Raw genomic sequence first — 21,262 nt, 5'->3', positions numbered from 1 at the left:
GTCACACTGGGAAGAAACTGTACACATGTTCTGTGTGGACGAGGTTTCAGCTGATTATCGGACCTGTTGAAGCACAAGTGCAGTCACACTGGGAAGAAACTGAACACATGTTCTGTGTGTGGACGAGATTTCAGCCGATTATCGGACCTGCTGAAACACAAGTGCAGTCACACTGGGAAGAAACTGTACACATGTTCTGTGTGTGGACGAGGTTTCAGCCGATTATCGGACCTGTTGAAACACAAGTGCAGTCACACTGGGAAGAAACTGTACACATGTTCTGTGTGTGGACGAGGTTTCAGCCGATTATCGGACCTGTTGAAACACAAGTGCAGTCACACTGGGAAGAAACCATGTAAATATGGGGATTGTGGAAAGGGATTCAATTATTCAGTTGAGCTGGAAGCTCATCCACGCAGTCACACTCTGGAGAGGCTGTTCACCTGCACCGAGTGTGAGCAGGGATTCACTCAAGCATCCTACCTGCTGACACATCAGCGTGTTCACACTGGGGAGAGACTTTTAAATGTCCATTCTGTGGGAATTGCTATAAATGTTCTACTGAACTGATGTCCCATCAATGTGTTCACACTGACAGGAAACCGTTCAGGTGCTCTCACTGCGGGACTGGGTTCAGACGATTCCACACTCTCACTGTACACCAGCGCATTCACACTGGGGAGAGGCCGTTCACCTGCACGGAATGTGGGAAGGGATTCACTCAGTTACCCATGCTGTTGACACACCAGCGCGTTCGCACTGGGGAGAGGCCATTCACCTGCATAGAGTGTGGGATGGGATTCAGTACTTCATCCAGCATTCTGAGAAACCAGCGAGTTCACACTGGGGAGAGGCCATTCACTTGCTTTGAGTGTGGGAAGGGATTCACTCAGTCATCCCAGCTACTGGCACACCAGCGAGTTCACACTGGGGAGAGGCCATTCACCTGCACAGAGTGTGGGAAGGGATTCGCTACTTCTTCTGATCTGCTGAAACACCAGCGAATTCACACAGCGGAGAAGCCATTCAACTGCACAGAATGTGGCAAAGGATTCACTACTACTTCTGACCTTCTGACACACCAGCGAGTTCACACTGGGAAGAAGCTGTTCACCTGCTCAGAGTGTTGGAAGGGATTCACTCAGTCCTCCAACCTTCAGAAACACCAGGGAGTTCACACTGGGGAGCGGCCATTCACCTGCTCAGAGTGTTGGAAGGGATTCACTCAGTCCTCCAACCTTCAGAAACACCAGGGAGTTCACACAAGGGATCGGTCATTCACTTGTTCTGACTGTGTGAAGGGATTTACTACTTCATCCTATCTGTTGAGACACCAGCGAGTTCACAAGTAACTCGGGGATGAGAAATTTTCATCAAATATCAGATTTCCGACATTGATGTTTCGGAAATCCACCATTGGCTTCTCCCCTTCTGACCTGAACTAAAAGACCGGCTTTGAAAGAAATTGCAGCTGCTCGGCGATTTTATTTTTACCTTTTTATGTCACCTTTATTTTTTATAGTCTTCCACCTTGGTGGAAATGAATTTCAAACAGGAAAGCAAGTGGGTGGAACTGCAAACTCCTTCACAACTTCAGTGTGTCAGTCTTCTGTAAATAGACAATAAGGAGGTGTGTGTATACACAGACCAATTCCCAATGTTTATTTTTGCCTTCATGGGATATCTTAGCAGAGACCACCTGAGAACTGACACAGCTCATTTGACATGGTTTAAAATTAATGGTGCAGGATCAGTAGCTGGCAAGTCGCTGGTCTGCAGCAAAAACATTGGTCTGTCAATAGGAATTTGAAACTTGCTTCCATTTACACAGCAGTGTGTGTCTGAAATAATTTCTGAAAACTCTGCACAAACTGGTTACTGAATGTGAATATCCTGCAGTGAACATGAACTGTATAAACTTAATATGTCCTGTGCTTTGCAGCAACTGAAGTGATCTGGAATTTCCACTTATTGGTTTGCTCAGGTGTATGGCTGAATTCCATTCATTGTTCACCTCCATTTTCACTGTCTACTGACCCAGTCACACTGTAAACCTTGAGTCAGTGTGAAGCTGTCTTTTACACCATAGTGATGGAACACAAGGAATATAACTCTGGCCATCTTTCTTCAATGTGTGTTTTGGCATTGCTTAAGATTATCTGGAAAAGAGTGTCTTGCACCACTAGTGCTGTGCATTGGTTACAGTGAAACTATCCTGTGAGCTCTCTGCAGTCACTATAAATGGTCACTGGGTTTCTCAGGCTGATGGCACAGTACTCTGTACATGCTGTCTTTCTCCAAGCCAACACAATAGTTATGATTTTCAGCTCACCTTGCTGTTAAATGCAGCTGTCACTGAACCAATTGATGCAGTAGAACAGGAGCCAGAAGTGTTCATCACTGTTGGGATATACAGCTGTCTATTGGACCTGCTGCATTGTCACAGGGCCTTTACCAAACATTTGAGCTTGATTTGGGGATGATGCAACAGAACCTCAAACTTGTTACTGTTGAGGTTGTCGTCGGCTGTCCCTCGATTTGAGGATGACATCCACTCAAAGTTTCTGCCATGGGTCTTCAGGTCACTGAATAGGCCGATTCATGACCTGCAGATCTTTGGGCACATGGGGCAGGATGTCCCACCAGGTATTGGGACCTGGAGTGCAGGGATTGCTTCCTGGAGGTTCAACACTAGTCTCATTACTTCTCCACTGTCACCAGCAAGATCTGGGACACTTTTTACATTGCATAATATTTGGACCATTTGAAAAGGAAAATCACATTTTTCATTCGTTTTCATTATTATAATCAGATCTGCATGGCAAACAAGATTATTTTAGTTTCGAATCATTATAATGTGACTAATTATGTTATAAAATCTACCATGAGTCATGATATTTAAAAACAAGCAATTCTATCTATAGAGGCACCACATTTGCTAAAGTTAATAAGGTTATTTGCCTCTTTTGTGCTTGAAGGTATATAATTGTCTAAAAGAAAATTGGATCAGGAGTATCACATGCTCCTAACAGAATGTTTAGTTTAGTTTAGAGATACAGCACTGAAACAGGCCATTCGGTCCACCGAGTCTGTGCTGACCATCAACCACCCATTTTTACTAATCCTACACTAATCCCCCTCCCTGTGTTCTACACTGACATCATCCTTCTCCATAGTGAACACAGATGAAAAGTAATCATTTCAAACCTCACCTACATCCTCCGGCTCCACACACAGATTGTCACTTTGGTCCCGAATGGGCCCTACTCTTTCCCTGGTTATCCTCTTGACCTTAATATACTTATAAAACGCCATGGGATGTTCCTTTAGCTTGGCCACCAGTGATTTTTCATGCCCCCTCTTCACTCTTCGAATTACTTTTTTAAGTACCCCACCCCATACACTTTCTATACTCCACAAGCACCTGCACTGTTTTCAGCCCTCTGAATCTGCCATAAGCCTCCTTGTTTCCCCCATTATCCAATCCTCTATATCCCTTGACATCAAGGGTTCCCTGGACTTGTTGGTCCTACCCTTCACCTTTTGGGAACACGTTGGCCCTGATCTTTCACTATTTCCTTTTTTAATGACTCACACTGGTCTGATTTAGACTTTCCCACAAGTAGCTGCTCCCAGTCCACTTTGGCCAGATCCTGTTTTATCATATTGAAATCGGCCTTCCCCCAATTCAGTACCTTTATTTCTGGTCCTTCTTTGTCCGTTTGTTTGTTATAATTCCTGAATAATGTTTGTGTTTTAGGCAGTGAGATGTATTTTGATGTTTAAATGCAATGTACAGCAGCCATTTTAACTCATTTTAGAGTCATGGAGTCATTTACAGCATAGAAGGAGGTCATTTGTTTAGTTTCTGATTGTGGATTTCTCTCTGTATGTCTCTCTCTTTCTCCCTATCTTTCTCTCTGAATGAGAGAAGTGGGAGAGAGAGAGAAATAGAGAAAGGAGAGAGTGAGGGAAACAGTGGACTGTCATCCTTTCACCTGTAAAAGATGATGGACATGCAGCAAACAATCTATTTAGGTGATTTATCTTCTCTTGGTTCACCTTTGCTGATGGCTGTAAAAGCCAACCGTTGAGACGCAGGCTCTGCCACAAGTGCTGCACATGAAGCTGCCAAGTGATGCTGTGAGTTGTTGTGTTTGACATTGGCGTCTGTTGCCAAGCTGCTGCAGCAACTGGTCATCGTGGTATTGCACACCAGTCCACAGGATGTGTTGCCATTTCCCTCTTTCGTCAGCTAGTGACTCCCAACTGCGATAGTCGACATTTAGGGATTTCTGGTCACACTTGCAAATTCCTTGAAGCGGAGCTTTGGGCACCCACTGGTCGCCTGGCCCCTGCTACCTGGGTTCTTGGGTAAGAAACCATCTTCCATCTTGTGGACTTGTCTGATCCACCAAAGCCACCTCTGTTTGATTAGTGCCAACACACTTGGGAGCTCTGCCTTTGAGAGGACTGCCACATTTGTGATTTTGTCCTGCCAGGATATACCCATAATGGGCCACAGACAGCAAAGATGGAAATTATTGAGCTACTTTTCCTGGTAGCTGTCAATCACCCATGTTTTTTAGCCATACAGCAAGGTGTTGAGAACACAGGTCTTATAAACCATTAGCTTGGTCCTAATGGTCAGCATGATGTTATCCCATGCATTGACATGTTACAGCTGCTAAAAATCTCCTGGAGAGAGAAATGAAACATTGATGAGAACAAAGCAAAGACTTCTTAAAATAAAAGACACATCAATAGCCCAGAGCTCCTTTTCTCTGTCACTCACTAACATTGACGATCTCTGCATCATTTACACATCCCCCACTATAAACCCAGAGACTGTAAAGTGGGAACAGATTTAAAATGTGAGAGGGACGATTAGGTGCTGAGATCTTGTCCATTGTCATGTTAATCCAGGTACCAGGGCTGTTTTGAACAGAGACATTCCAGGGAGCTGCTTTTTGATGATCTGTGAACTTATTCCTACAAGGTTATTGTTGAGAACATTTGCTGCATCTTTCAGCTAATCTACAGGCGGACAGTGACATGACCAGGCCCCAGTCTGTCCAGAAGCTGAGAAACTCTCTTTAAAACTGCCATTAAGGTGTTAATTCCTTATCATTGTCCCAGGATTTATCTTTACACATCAGGCCTTTGGCAAGGGGGTGAGAAGGGGGTGGGGAGAGTGGTTTTCGACACAGGCTGGGAGCTGGGCAGTCACTAAACACTGGAGAGCCCCAGAGCCTGTCTCTCTCCCTCTGTGTTTAACCTGTCATTTCAATCTCTTTCTCACCCTCTATTTCTCTCTTTGTCTCACCATCTGTTTATGCCTCATTGTAAAAACACAAACACTGCTGATTCCCCATCCCTCTTCTGTTCACTGTCCCCATACCCACTCAGCCCAGGATTGGTGTTTTGTACATTCAATGTCACAGTGTGAAGAAGCTGATGATTCCTTCGGGAGATCTTTTAAACCTCACTGTCCCAGGATTTACTTTTGCAAATCAGATCTTCTGGAAGATGAAATAAAACCAGAAAGTGCTGGAAATACTCATAAATAAATACATATAAATTGTGTGGCACTGTATCAAATGCCTTTTGAAAGTCCATGTACCCCACATCAACAACATTGCCCCCACCAACCCTCTCTGTTATGTCTTCAAAAACTCCAGCAAGTTAGTTGAACACGATTTTCCCTGAACAAACCCACATACTGAGTTAGGTGACATATTGAGTATTCTGGAAGGGAGCAAAAAATTGCATTGTGTCATTGATAGATTTAGCGAGTGGAGATAACAGAGACAGCAGGAGGTCAATGTGGGGAAGTGTGAGGTCATTAACATTAGAGTCATGTATGGAACAGAGGAGACCATTCAGCCCATCAAGTCCATGACAGTTCTCCACACAGTAATCCACTCAGTCCTACTCCCCTGCTTGACCCCTGTAGTCCTGCAAGTTTATTTCCTTCAAGTGACCATCCAATTTCCTCTTGAAATCAGTGATTGTCTCTGCTTCCACCACCCTCATGGGCAGCGAGTTCCAGATCATTTACTACCCACTGTGTAAAAAAGTGCTTCCTTATATTCCCTCTGCATCTCTTGCCCAAAACTTTCAATCTGCGTCTCCTAATCCTTGTACCATTAGTTAATGGGAACAGTTTTCCTTGTCTAACTTATCCATGCCTGTCATAATCTTTTACACTTTGATTAAATCTCCCCTCAATCTCCTTTGTGCAAAGGAGAACAACCCCAGCTTTTACAACCTCACCTTGTAACTAAAATTTCCCATCCCTGGAACCATTCTGGTAACTTAGATCTAAGGAAGATGAATCAGAATATTTTCTAAATGATGAAAAGTTAGGAACTGTGAAGGGACAGAGAGATTTCGGGTTTCATGCACAGAAATCACGAAAAACTACTGGACTGGGAGAAAAGGGAATTAAAATGTCTAATGGAATGTTTGCCTTTATCTGAAGGGTGAAAGTAATGCTGCAGTTATATGCAACTCTGGTTACACATCATCTGAAGTGAGGTGTTTAATTCTGGGCAGCACATCTCAGGAAGGATATATCAGCTGTGCAGGAGGTACAGTGCACATTCACCAGAATGATATCAGGGCTAAAAGGGTTAAATTGTGAGGACAGGTCATATAGACTGGGCTTGTATTTCATAGAGTATGAATATTAAGGGATGATGTAATTCAGGTATTAAAGAAGATTAAAGGTTTTAAGGGGGTCGATAAAGAAAAATGATTTCCTCTGTTGGTGGAATGCAGAATAAGATGGCACAACATTAAAATTAGAGCTGGGCCATTCAGGGGTGCTGTCAGGAAGCACTTCTTCACACAAAGGATAGTGAAATCTGGAACACTGTCCCCCCAAAAAGCTGCTATGGATGGGGAGGAAAGGAAAATGTCAAAACTTGTGAGTTACCTATTGGGTAAGGTTACAGGGATATGTAATCAACTCTGGTAAAGGTAGTTGCGATATGGATCAGTCATGATATAACTGAATAGAGGAACAGGCTCGAGGAGTTGAATGGCCTCCTCCCACTCATGTGTTCCTCTGTTATACAGGATCCCTGGGACTGATTCCCTGAGGCTCTTCTCACAATACTGGGACCTTCTACTCCTGACCATTATGAAGCAAGGGTATTCAGGGTGGTCTAGACAGGACAACAATCTCCCCTTCATAGACACATGATCCTGACTGTGAGGTGACAGTGCGTCTGGGAGAACAATGGGTGGACACAGTGTGTGTTGTTATTTTTATGATAATCTGAACCTCAAGAAACAAACCACCCTGAGGACTGAAATAAGGTTCGTTGGCTCCTGTTATCTGGGCTGTTTGAGCTGGACAATGGCCTGACCCAGCACCGACAGGACAGGACAAGCCCACTAGGAGATGACACAAGGCCAAATTAAGACTCAAGTACAGCACTTTTATGAAATAATCAGTTGAGAAAGGGTTCCGTAATAACCTTGGAGAAAGAGAGAAAATGGGGAGCTATTGTCCAATTAGCCTCACATTAGTTGTAGGCAAAATGCTAGAATGTATTATCTGGGGAAATGGTAACAGGGCACTTAGAAAATCATAATATGATTCAGCAGTCAACATGGACTTGTGAAGAAGAAATCATGTTTAACAAATCTGTTAAGAGTTTCTTGAGGATGTAACTAGTCAGGTGAATAAGGAGGAAACAGTAGTTTATTTGGATTTTCAAGAAGCAAGAAGCATTTGATAAGGTGCCACATCAGAGGTTATTACACACAATTCTTTCTTCAATCATAAGTTCAGAAGTGGGGATGTTCGCTGATGATTGCACAATGTTCCGCACCATTTGCGACTCCTCAGATACTGAAGCAGTCCGTATAGAAATGCAGCAAGACCTGGACAATATCCAGGCTTGGGCTGATAAGTGGCAAGTAACATTCAAGTCACACAAGTGCCAGGCAATGACCATCTCCAACAAGAAAGACTCCAACCATCTCCCCATGACATTCAATTGCAGTACCATCACTGAATCCCCCACTATCAACATCCTGGGGGCTACCATTGACCAGAAACTGAACTGGGAGTAGCCATATAAATACTGTGGCTACAAGAGCCGGTCAGAGGCTAGGAATCCTGCAGCGAGTAACTCATCTGACTCCCCAAAGCTTGTCCACCATCTATAAGGAACAAGTCAGGAGTGTGATGGAATACTTGCCTGGATGGTACAGCTCCAACAACACTCAAGAAGCCCGCAACCATCCAGGACAAAGCAACCCACTTGATTGGCATCCTATCTACAAACATTCACTCCCTCCACCACTGACACACAGTGGCAGCAGTGTGTACCATCTACAAGATGCACTGGAGCAACGCACCAAGGCCCCTTAGACAGCACCTTCCTAACCCACAACCTCTACCAACTAAAAGGACAAGGGCAGAAAATGCATGGGCACACCGCCACCTGCAAGTTCCCCTCCAAGTCACACACATTCCTGACTTGGAACTATATCACCATTCCTTCACTGTCGCTGTGTCAAAACCGTAGAATTCCCATTCCTAAAAGCACTGTGGGTGTACCTACCTCACATGGACTGCAGCAGTTCAAGAAGGCAGCTCACCAACACCTTCTCAAGGGCAATTAGGGATGGGTAATAAATGCTGGCCTAGCCAGCGACGCCCACATCCCATGAATGAATAAAAAAAAAATTAGGACTCATGAGATTGAGGTAATATATGAGCATGGATTGAGGTTTGGTTAATGGACAGAAAGCAGAGAGTAGGAATAAATGGGCCATTTTCAGGTTGGCATGCTGTAACTAGCAGGGTATAGCAAGGATTAGTACTTGGGCCTCAGCTATTTACAATCTATAGAAATGACTCAAGTGAAGGGATTGAGTGTAAGTGTAATGTCTGCAGGTTTGCTGAAGATACAAAGTTAGGTGGGAAAGCAAGAAATGAGAAAGACAGAAAGAGGCTTCAGAGGGATACAGACAGGTTGGGTGGGTGAGTGGGTAAGAACATGGCAGTTGGAATTCAATATAGTGAAGTGTGAAGTTATCCACTTTGATAAGAAAAATGTTTTAAAAAACTTTTTGTTCTGAATGTTGAGAAACTGAGAAATGTTTGCATTCAGAGGGACCTGGGTGTTGTTCCGACCAAGGTGGGAGTAATGCACTGTTAATTCAGTTCCACTGCATATTAGTAAAGTTTCCCACCTACTGGAAATTAGCCAAATTAAACATTTTATTTATCTCCTAGAATGAAGCACACAAAACCAGATTTCTTCAAACAACAATAAAATTAACTATTTATTAATAAACGAAATCTTAAACAATAATGGGATGAATCCATACATATAAAAAGATTTTATAACTTCTTATTCTTCCTAAGCTTCCTGAACACGCACATACATTGAAATACTGGTTAACTGGGGAAAAAGGGTTTTTGGTGTTCAACTGTTTCTTAGGAATAATAAAATCATTGGTGGTCATGGTCTGGTGGGTTATTTGTGAATCGGTGAGGTGTCCCAGAGACAAATCGTCAGATGCCACTCAAAGTCTCTCCAGGCGAGTTTGATGAACAGTCTGTGATGGGTAGACTAACAAGGCAATTTGTCTGCAGCAGGCATCACACAGATCTTTCAGCAAAAGATGCAGCAAAAGATGTAGCAACAAGTCTACTTAAATTTTAAAGTAGCAGTCCAGCAATGGAAGCCTTTTTGAGATTTCAGGATCTCCCACCCAAAAAAAACAGGAGGAACAGGAATCACTCTTGAGGCAGAGATTTTTCAGAGACTGGAGGCAACAGGAATTTGCTACCTTTAACAATGCAGGGTTTCCTCCACAGAGAGCAGCAACTCCTCTTTCTCTGGGTCCTTTCCTCTCCTGGCAGAACACAGACATAACTCAAATGTGGAATTTCGTTCTCCAAGAGATGCCTTCTTTTCAGGGAGAGGTCTTTTTCGAGTCTGCCAAAAAACACAAGTCCCAGCCAGTTTGTTCTGCCTCCTGCCTGCCCAGCACTGGTCTTTCACAAAGCAAAGTGAAATTGAACTCTTAACAATGTCATGTGACCTATCATTTTCCTTGCTGTTGTTGCTTGGAAACAAGTTGCCTTGGAGACTGTCCCCACTCAGTTCAGCATTCAATTTTCTCAGTCTTGCAAAACACAGAACTCCAAGTATTTTTCTTTTTTAAAAGCAAAGTACACATAACAGTGTCCTTGTACGTGAATCACAGAAAGGTAACATGGACGTACAGCAAGCAATTCGGAAGGCAAATGGTATGTTAGCTTTTGTTACAAAGGGATAGGGGTATAAGGGTAAAGAGGTCTTACTACAATTATACAGGACATTGGTGAGGCCCCACCTGGAGCAGTGTGTGCAGTTTTGGTCTCCTTACCTAAGGAAGGACATAACACTACTGAGGGAATGCAATGAAGGTTCACTCGTCTGGTTCCTGGGATAAGGCGATTGTTCTATTTATTCATGGACTGTGAGTGTTACTGAAATGGCCAGCATTTATTGCCCATCCCTAATTGCCCGAGAAGGTGGTGGTGAGCTACCTCCTTGAATATAACTGAGTGTCTTGCTGGGCCATTTCATAGTGTAGTTAAGAGTCAACCACATTTCTGTGCATCTGGAGGACAGATCAGGTAAGGACGGCAAATTTCCTTCCCTGAAGGAAATTAGTGAACCAGGTGGGTTTTTAGGACAATCCGTAGTTTCATGGTCACCAATATTGATCCTCGCTTTTTCAAATCCCAGATTTAATTAATTGAGTTTAAATCCCTGAATTGCAATGGTGGGATTTGAATTCATGTCTTGGCATCATTAGTCCAGGCCTCTGGATTACTAGTTGAATAACATAACCACTATTGTACAGCACCCCCACTCTGCTCCATCTCCTCCTATGAGGAGAGGTTGAGTAAACTAGGTCTATATTCCCTGAGGTTTAGAAGAATAAGATGTGATCTGACTGAGACATAAATTGTTAAGGGACTTCACCGGGTCGATGCTGAGAAAATGTTTCCCCTGTCTGGGCAATCTAGAACACCGGGTCACTGTCTCAGGATAAGGGATCAGCCATTTAGGACTGAAATGAGGAGAAATTTCTTCATTGAAAGGGTTGTGAATCTTTGGAATTGTCTTCCCCAGGGAGCAGTGGATGCTCAGTCATTGAGTATATTTAAGACAGAGATTGATAGATTTCTGGGTACTGAGGGAATTAAGGGATATGGGGATAGTGCGGGAAGGTGGAGTTGAGATGATCAGCCATGATCTGGGTGAATGGCAGAGCAGGCTCGAAGGGCCAAATGGCCTCCTCCAGCTCCTATTTCTTATGTTCATTAAACCTCAGTCTGGTTCCTCTCGAGCTGCTGAGTGAGTGAATTAAATCTTTCTCGACAAATCACCAAGATACCAGATGACAAGTCATACCCGAAACATCATTTATTGGTTACAAATCACAACTTAGTTAAATCTGGACACACAGACACTTTATAAACATGTATAAACACATTTAAATGTAATCAGAGTTATCCAGCAGTTCAGCACTAATAGGGAGAGTATTTCACAAAACAAGTAACAAAGATTAACCAGACAATTCAGTGATTGACTGTAAATCAACACTAATGGATGCTGAGTATTAATTACAGCAGGGACCGGAGTCTGAGCTTATAAATTGGTGAGTTTACTTGAAGAGCAATTCCTTCACTATCTGGCATGTTAACAGTTGTGAACAGCCTGTCGATCCAACAGCTCCAGTCTACGAGTGCTTAGAAACATACAGAGCTTAAACAGCCTCATTTTTGAGCTGAAGAACAGACTTTCTCCTGTCAATATAGAGTTACAGGATTGGCCTGTGATCTGTTTATTGTTCATCTTTTGTTCAGTACATTGAGTGGATTTAAATTGAAAATGAGGTTTGAAGACATGATGGTCTGTTCACACATGAATGAGAGATGCTGTGGGCCAGACGCTCAGTCCAAGAGGAGCAACTGACATCAGAAATAAACCCCAACTGTCAGAATGAACATGGTTCAATCTGGATGTGATGAACAGCAGCAACAGCAGAATCCAACCCCTGTAATTATCTGTGAACTCGCTGGTGTGTCACCAGGTGGGATGACTGAGTAAATCTCTTCCGACACACGGAGCAGGTGAATGGCCTCTCCCCAGTGTGAACTCGCTGGTGCCTCAGCTGAGCGGATGAATTAGCAAATCCCTTCCCACACTCAGAGCAGGTGAATGGCCTCTCACCAGTGTGAACTCGCTGGTGTTTCACCAGCTTGGATGAAGTAGTGAATCCCTTCCCACACTCAGAGCAGGTGAATGGCCTCTCCCCAGTGTGAACTCGCTGGTGTACCAGCAGGGTGGATGAATGAGTAAAACCCTCCCCACAATCAGAGCAGGTGAATGGCCTCTCCCCAGTGTGAATTCGTTGATGTGCCAGCAGGTTCCATGACACAGAGAATCTCTTCCCACACTCAGAGCAGGTGAATGGCCTCTCCCCAGTGTGAACTCGCTGGTGCATCAGTAGGGCGGATGAAAGAATGAATCCCTTACCACACTCAGTGCAGGTAAATGGCCTCTCCCCAGTGTGAACTCGCTCGTGTTTGAGTAGGGCGGATGAATGAATGAATCCCTTCCCACACTCAGTACAGGTGAACGGCCTCTCCCCAGTGTGAATTCGCTGGTGCATCAGCAGGGTGGATGACTGAGTGAATCCCTTCCCACATTCTGTGCAGGTGAACGGCCTCTCCCCAGTGTGAACTCGCTGGTGCATCAGCAGGGTGGATGACTGAGTAAATCCCTTCCCACACTCAGAGCAGGTGAACGGCCTCTCCCCAGTGTGAACTCGCTGGTGTATCAGCAGGGTGGATGAATGAGTAAAACCCTCCCCACAATCAGAGCAGGTGAATGGCCTCTCCCCAGTGTGAATTCGTTGATGTGCAAGCAGGTTCCATGACAGAGAGAATCTCTTCCCACACTCAGTGCAGGTGAACGGCCTCTCCCCAGTGTGAACTCGCTGGTGTTTTAGTAGGGCAGATGAACGAATGAATCCCTTACCACACTCAGTGCAGGTAAACGGCCTCTCCCCAGTGTGAACTCGCTTGTGTGTGAGTAGGGAGGATGAATGAATGAATCCCTTCCCACACTCAGTGCAGGTAAATGGCCTCTCCCCAGTATGAACTCGCTGGTGTGCGAGTAGGGAGGATGAATGAGTGAATCCCTTCCCACACTCAGTGCAGATGAACGGCCTCTTCTCAGTTTGACTGTGTCGATGAGTTTCCAGCTCAGACGTGTAATTTAATTCTTTCTCACGGTCTCCACATTTCCACAGCTTCTCCCCAGTCTGACTACACTTGTGTACCGACAGGCCAGCTGATCGGCTGAAGCCTCGTCCACACACAGAACACGTGTACGGTTTCTCCATACTTTTTGCTTCCATGATCAAAGGCCGATGATATTCAGATCCTGATGAATCGAGTGACTGTCACATCTTGAGGTGATGTTTGAGTTTCCTTCCGCAAATCCTCCCTTTCTAATATCCTGTAACATGAAGTTACAACAGGAAAAAGGGAGTGAGAGAGAACCCACAAAAACACAAAGACAAGTTGTGAAATTGAGCTGAATTAATCTGGTAATTTGTGGGACCAGAACAGAGAGTGGGCGGGGCTTCAGGGTCCCAGTGACCAGGACAGAAAATCATTGACTCATTAATTTCATTCTCACTCTGCACACAGGGGCTGGAGAACTGAACCCAGCCACAGTAGAGGGAGGGAGAAAACTGGCAGAGGAGGAAAGAAATGGACGCATCCTGAGATCCACACTCAGTGCTATGCGCCGCCATATGCACACACTGGACCTCTCTCTCCAGCAGCACCGTCTCACCTTATCTCAAATCTGTTCTACTCCGCAGTTTCATCTCATCTTACGTCTCATCCGACGCATTAACAAAAAACTTTTTTTCTTCCTTTCAGGTGTTAAGGAACGCAAGCTCCAGCAGCTGATGGGGACTAATGCCCCTCCAGATCCTCCTTCCGCTTCACTTCCCTCTGACCCCACCCCTTCTGATCTGACCCCTTGCCGTGTATTCACTATACCCTCTGACCTCCCCCTCTCTGATGCTGAGCGTTCTGTACTCAGCAAAGGTCTCAGTTTTATCCCCTTACGCCCCCACCTCAATGAATTTCACGCTCGGCATGACGTTGAGCTCTTCTTCCGTCGCCTCCGGGCTCACTTCTTCGACCAGGAGTCCTCCCCCCGACCAGCAGACCCATTCACCCGCCTCCAGCATTCTCCCTCTACCTGGACCCCTCACCCTGGCCTCTTACCCGCTCTTGATCTCTTCATTGAAAACTGTCGGCGAGACATTGGTCGTCTCAATTTCTCTGCCCCCCTCACTCACTCTAACCTGTCCCCCTCTGAACTTGAGGCACTCCGTTCTCTCAGGTCTAACCCCGACATGGTCATCAAACCTGCAGACAAGGGTGGTGCTGTTGTTGTATGGCGTACCGACCTCTACCTTGCAGAAGCTCAACGCCAACTCACAGACACCTCTTCCTACCTCCCTCTGGACCATGACCCCACCACCGAACATCAAGCCACCGTCCAAAGGACTGTCACTGACCTCATCTCCTCTGGAGATCTTAGCTCTACAGCTTCCAACCTCATAGTCCCGCAACCCCGGACAGCCCGCTTCTACCTCCTTCCCAAAATCCACAAATGGGACTGTCCCGGCAGACCCATCGTGTCAGCCTGCTCCTGCCCAACTGAACTTATTTCTTCCTATCTAGACTCTATCTTTTCTCCGCTGGTCCAGTCTCTTCCCACCTACATCCGTGACTCTTCTGACGCCCTACGTCATTTTGACAATTTCCAGTTTCCTGGTCCCAACCGCCTCCTCTTCACTATGGACGTCCAATCGCTCTACACCTCCATCCCCCACCAGGATGGTTTGAGGGCTCTCCGCTTCTTCCTGGAACAGAGGCCCAACCAGTCCCCATCCACCAACACCCTCCTCCGCCTGGCTGAACTTGTTCTCACATTGAACAACTTCTCCTTCAACTCCATGCATTTCCTTCAAGTAAAAGGTGTCGCTATGGGTACCCGCATGGGTCCTAGTTATGCCTGTCTTTTTGTGGGATATGTCGAGCATTCTTTGTTCCAGTCCTACTCAGGCCCCCTCCCCCAACTCTTTTTCCAGTACATTGATGACTGTATCGGTGCCGTTTCCTGCTCCCGCCCCGAACTAGAAAACTTTATCAACTTTGCTTCCAATTTCCACCCTTCTCTCACCTTTACATGGTCCATCTCTGACACTTCCCTTCCCTTCCTCGACTTCTCTGTCTCCATCTCTGGGGATAGGTTGTCTACCAATATCCATTATAAGCCCACTGACTCCCACAGCTACCTCGACTACACTTCTTCACACCCTACCTCCTGTAAGGACTCCATTCCATTCTCCCAGTTTCTCCGTCTCCGACGCATCTGCTCTAATGATGCTACCTTCCATGACGGTGCTTCTGATATGACCTCCTTTTTCCTCAACCGAGGATTTCCCCGCACTGTGGTTGACAGGGCCCTCAACCGTGTCCGACCCATTCCCCGCACCTCTACCCTCACCCCTTCCCCTCCCTCCCAGAACCGTGACAGGGTTCCCCTTGTCCTCACTTTTCATCCCACCAGCCTCCATATCCAAAGGATCATCCTCCGCCATTTTCGCCACCTCCAGTGTGATGCCACTACCAGTCGCATCTTCCCCTCCCTTCCCGTCAGCATTCCGAAGGGATCGTTCCCTCCGCGACACCCTGGTCCACTCCTCCATTACCCCCACCACCTCGTCCCCGTCCCAGGGCACCTTCCCTTGCAATCGCAGGAGGTGTAATACCTGCCCATTTACCTCCTCTCTCCTCACTATCCCAGGCCCCAAACACTCCTTTCAGGTGAAGCAGCGATTTACTTGTACTTCTTTCAATGTAGTATACTGTATTCGCTGCTCACAGTGTGGTCTCCTCTACATTGGGGAGACCAAGCGCAGACTGGGTGACCGCTTTGCGGTACATCTCCGCTCAGTCCGCAAGCAGGACCCTGAGCTTCCGGTTGCTTGTCATTTCAACACTCCCCCCTGCTCTCATGCTCACATCTCTGTCCTGGGATTGCTGCAGTGTTCCAGTGAACATCAACGCAAGCTCGAGGAACAGCATCTCATCTACCGATTAGGCACACTACAGCCTGCCGGACTGAACATTGAGTTCAATAATTTCAGAGCATGACAGCCCCCCACTTTACTTTCATTTTTAGTTATTTTTTCTTCCTTTTTTTTTTGCATTCCTTTTTACATTTTTTACAATCCTTTTTTTGCATTTATTTCATTTCATCTTAGTTTGTTCAGTTTGCTTACCCACTGTTTTTTTCAGGTTGTTTTTCTTCAGGTTTGCACTTGCTGATGTTCAATATTCAGTATATTCAGACCTAATCTGTACTAATGCTTTGTCTTTCAACACACCATTAACATATTGTTTGCCTTTGCTCCGTGACCTTTTGGTCAGCTATGTGGCCTGGTCCAATCTGCACCTTCTCCTTTGTTATCTCTTGCCCAACCCCCACCTCACTTGTTTATAATCTGTGACTTTTCTAATATTTGTCAGTTCCGAAGAAGGGTCACTGACCCGAAACGTTAACTCTGCTTCTCTTTCCACAGATGCTGCCAGACCTGCTGAGTGAATCCAGCATTTCTTGTTTTTGTTTCAGATTTCCAGCATCCGCAGTATTTTGCTTTTATTTGAGGAAAGAAATGGTGCAGATGGTGTCATGGGTTTGGATTTCAGCACAGGGAGGAGGGAGAGTGTGTGGGACTGCGATTTACAGCTTTGGGGAAACAAGAGAGGAATAAAATGTTCCATAGGATCTCGAATTGTCTGTTCTGAATTTCTATCCTGTACTGACAGTGATGACTTTTATTACCTCCTTTTACAGGGGATTAGGAGAGGATTTACACACATTGATTTTATGCTCACTCTGCACACAGGGGCTTTCACACCATCTCTCCTGAAGGTGCTGGGGTCACTGTTTACATCCCACTGAACTGTAAGAAAGAATATCTTATTAGATGATATTAAAGATAGTATTATATTATAATAATATAACGAGAGGCCGTTCACCTGCTCCATCTGTGGGAAGGAATTTAATCGATATCCAAAATGCTGAGACACCAGTGAGTTCACAAGTGACTGTAGCTGTTGCATTCTGTAATTATTGCTGCTGTTAATCACATCCAGGACTGAACCATATTCATTCTGACAGTGGGGTTTATATCTGCTGTGTTAATATTCTTTATAGCTGGGGTGGAGTTTAATATTCCAGCAACTGATTTGCTTTACTTTGTAACTTTTACTCTTCAAATAAAGTAGCTCCCTTTGGGCTATTCTCAGGGTTTTGTGGGATGAAACCAAACAGTGATTTACTTGTACTTTTGGCAATTTTGTATATTATATTCACTGCTCACAATGAGATCTGTTCTACATTGGGAAGACCAAACACAGATAGGGTGATCACTTTGAGAAACATCTCCATTCAGTCTGCAAGCATGTTCCTGAGTTTCCAGTCACTTCCCATTTTAATTCTCCGTCCCACTCCCACTCTGACCTCTCTGTCCTCAGCCTCCTGCCCTGTTCCAATGAAGCTCAATGGGAGCTCGAGGAACAGGACTTGACAACCTTCCGGACTCAACATTGAGTTCAGCAGTTTCTGTAATAACAGACAGTTGTCAGGATCTGGAACGCTCCACCTGAAAAAGGTGGTTGAACCTGATTCTATCAGTCATTTTAAAAGGGAGTTGACAGGTATTTGAGAATGAGGAACTTACAGGCTTACAAACACCAAGTGGGTGTGTGGGACTAAGCACAACTGCTCTTTCAAAGGGCCAGCACAAGCACAAAGGGTTGAATGGCCTCCTTCTGTGCTGTAAATTTCTATGATTCTAGGAGTTGGCCATTTAGCCCCTCGAGCCTGTTCCACCAGGAAATGAGATCATGGTTGATCTGTGATCTAACTCTATATACCCGACTTTGTCCCATTTCCATTAATACCTTTGGTTAACAAAGATCTATCAATGTCAGATTTAACATTAACATTGATCTCGCATCAACTGCTGTTTGTGGAAGAGAGTTTCAAATTTCTACCACCTTTTGTGTGTAGAAATGTTTCCTAACTTCACTCCTGAAAGGTCTGGCTCTAACTTTTACTCTACGCCTCCTAGTTCGACACTCCAGAACATCCAGCCCATGGGCCAGAATCCAGCCTGTCAATGGTATCCATCGCACCTGACAATGGTTACAGCTCCTTTACCAACATGGCGGAGACACATCACTGCACACGTCCTCCTTTACCAAGATGACAGACAAGCTTCCGTACCTGATATTTTGGCTCCTTTAGTGAGATGGCGGTGCGCGGGCTGAGCTGCTTCTCTGCTGGCACTTCCCGCCCAAACTCCATATCCAGTGCAGCCTTCCTGGACGTGAGCTCAGGACCCAGGCCAAGCACTGGCTCTGCCTGCGTATGTACTCAGCCTGGGCCTCAGGCTCTTCATCACCATCTGAGGAGGTGCAGGCCCAGCAGCAAGGTGCAGTGGTAACCAGGCCCTGGGAGCAGGCTGCCGGGGTGACCGGGCCCTGGGAGCAGGGTGCCAGGGTGACCAGGCCCTGGGAGCAGAGCAGAGAGACAGAGGCCGGCAGACATGGAGCGAGAGAGAGAGAGCGGGGGAGGGAGGGAGAGGGAGAGAGGGCGGGGGAGGGAGAGGGAGCGGGTGCGGGAGAGGGAGAGGGAGCGGGAGAGGGAGCGGGAGAGAGAGCGGGAGAGAGAGCGGGAGAGGGAGAGAGAGCGGGAGAGGGAGAGAGAGCGGGAGAGGGAGAGAGAGCGGGAGAGGGAGAGGGAGAGAGAGCGGGAGAGGGAGAGGGAGAGAGAGCGGGAGAGGGAGAGAGAGAGAGAGCGGGAGAGGGAGAGGGAGAGAGAGCGGGAGAGGGAGAGGGAGCGGGAGAGGGAGAGGGAGAGAGAGCGGGAGAGGGAGAGAGAGCGGGAGAGGGAGAGAGAGCGGGAGAGGGAGAGGGAGAGAGAGCGGGAGAGGGAGAGAGAGCGGGAGAGGGAGAGAGAGCGGGAGAGGGAGAGAGAGCGGGAGAGGGAGAGAGAGAGCTGGAGAGAGAGAAAGCGCGGGGGGATGGGGAAGAGAGAGAGAGTGGTGGGGGGGGAAAGAGAGAGAGAGAGAACGGGGGAGCGAGAGAGAGAGAGAGAGAGCGAGAGAGAGACGCAGTGGTTAGCACTGCAGCCTCACAGCTCCAGGGTCCTGGCTTCGATTCTGGGTACTGCCTTTGCAGAGTTTGCAAGTTCTCCCTGTGACCGCGTGGGTGTTCGGTGGGTGCTCCGGTTTCCGCCCACAGAAAAAGACTTGCAGGTTGATAGGTAAGCTGGCCATTGTAAATTGCCGCTGGTGTAGGTAGGTGGTAGGGAATATGGGGTTACTGTAGGGTTAGTGTAAATGGGTGGTTGTTGCTTGGCACAGACTCGGTGGGCCAAAGGGCCCGTTTCAGTGCTGTATCTCTAAATAAAGTAGAGAGAGCAGGAGACAGGGAGAGTGCGAGATCAAGATCTCTCCTCACAAATGGAATCTATCTGGAATTCTCTGCATCGCTACATCAAGTGTGCAGGCAGACAATGTCTGCTACTGCAAGCAAAAACCATGCCAGGTAACTCACTAAATCAGTGTTCAGCATAGTGTTGGGAAAGTAAGTTAATACATTAGTTTCCTCATTTAAAGCTTATTCACAAAAATGCACATTATTGTTATTTTGATGAACAGTAAAATAAATTTCTAATACCTTTACCTTTCCGAAAGTTGCTCACCTCCGGCCCCCTATGCAGGACAACATTTCGAATGTTGCCCCTAATGCATAAAGGCTGGACATTCCTGATCTATACTATCAGATGTAACATCCTGAAAATTTCCAGGTTGTCAGAAGGGATAGAGAGAGGCAATAAATGCTTAATGGCACAGATCTGAAGAGCGTGCAGGGACAGAGGGACCTGGGGGTTTATATGTATAGATCATTGAAGGTGGCAGGACATATTGAGAACAGTTAGCAAATAATATGGGATTTTGGGCTTGATAAATAGAGGTATTGAGTGCAAAAGCAGGGAAGTTAAGGGGAACTTTTATAAAACTCTGGTTCATCCAGTTCTGATCACCACACTTTAGGAAGGATGGGAAGGTCCTTGAGAGGGTGTAGAGGAGATTTACCAGAATGGTTCCAGGGATGAGGGAATTTAGCTACAAGGTTAGGTTGGAGAAGCTGGGATTGTTCTCCTTGGAACGCGGGACTGGGAGCTTCTTATTGGGGGTGTTGAGGCCTACACCGGATATTTCTGAAGCCTCCCTGCACATCCACCAGCTTCATTCCTCCCCTGCACTCGGCGATTTCTCACCCACTGAGGATCTGACACGACTGCTTCCGTCCAGCTCGAGCACCTTCACTGCCTTTGATTCTGTGAGCAACTCGTGCAATAAAACAAAAGCAAAGTCCTGCAGATGCTGGAAATCTGAAATAAAAGGAGAAAATGCTGGAAATACTCAGCAGGTCTCTGTGAAGAGAGAAACATATTAAATGTTTCAGGCACATCAAACAGCCGGTGCCTGCAGCCTGGAACTCGGAGTGGGAGAGGGAGGAAGAATGAGGAGAGACAAGAAAGTCCAACACTCACAGCAACCTACAATCCACCGACATTACCGGGATAGGGAGACAGAGTTTAGAAACACTCAGCAACACAACTCCAGTAAAAGATCCCAGGAGGAAAAGGGGGAGCAGTGTGTGTACCTGCCCTGATATCCCCCTCCCCAGGCCTGTCAGTCAAACCCCCCACTCCTCCCAGTCCACAGCTCAGCCTATCAGCTTCCTGCACCTTGAGCCAGCCCTGCCCAAGTGTGGCCCAGTCCAAGGGGAGTCTTTGTGGAACCAGGGAGTGGGGGAGGGGGGACCTCCTGCCCTGTGCTGTGTCCCAAATGGTTCCTCCCTCCCTCCCCTCCCCCAGGCCCCTTTATAACTGAGCTCAGTTTCCCGCAGCTGCCGCCCGCTCGGTGCAAACACAGGACCGGGAGTTTGTTATTGGGGGTGTTGAGGCCTACACCGGGTGTTTCTGAAGCCTCCCCGCCCACCAGCCGCCACTTACCGGCTGCAGAAACGTCTCTCCGCCGCCTTCACCCTCTGGCT

General features: G+C 46.4%; 1 protein-coding gene across 1 annotated transcript in view; it reads right to left on the bottom strand.

Moving 5' to 3' along the window:
• The window catches only part of LOC137348846 (zinc finger protein 585A-like), a 71,728-nt gene extending 50,466 nt beyond the window's left edge, over nucleotides 1-21,262 (bottom strand). The window contains exons 1-4 of the mRNA XM_068014083.1: nucleotides 21,222-21,262; nucleotides 17,024-17,091; nucleotides 12,093-13,553; nucleotides 2,644-2,814 (exon numbers count right to left, since the gene is read on the bottom strand). Coding sequence (XP_067870184.1) covers nucleotides 2,644-2,814; nucleotides 12,093-13,452 — 1,531 coding nt within the window. The 5' untranslated portion in view covers nucleotides 13,453-13,553; nucleotides 17,024-17,091; nucleotides 21,222-21,262. The remainder of the gene's footprint in view (nucleotides 1-2,643; nucleotides 2,815-12,092; nucleotides 13,554-17,023; nucleotides 17,092-21,221) is intronic.

This window comes from Heterodontus francisci, chromosome 34 (genome assembly GCF_036365525.1).
Source record: "Heterodontus francisci isolate sHetFra1 chromosome 34, sHetFra1.hap1, whole genome shotgun sequence".
NCBI classification, from domain to species: Eukaryota; Metazoa; Chordata; class Chondrichthyes; order Heterodontiformes; family Heterodontidae; genus Heterodontus; species Heterodontus francisci.
The sequence above is the reverse complement of the archived record's forward strand: the minus strand, read 5'-3'. Positions and strand labels throughout refer to the sequence as shown.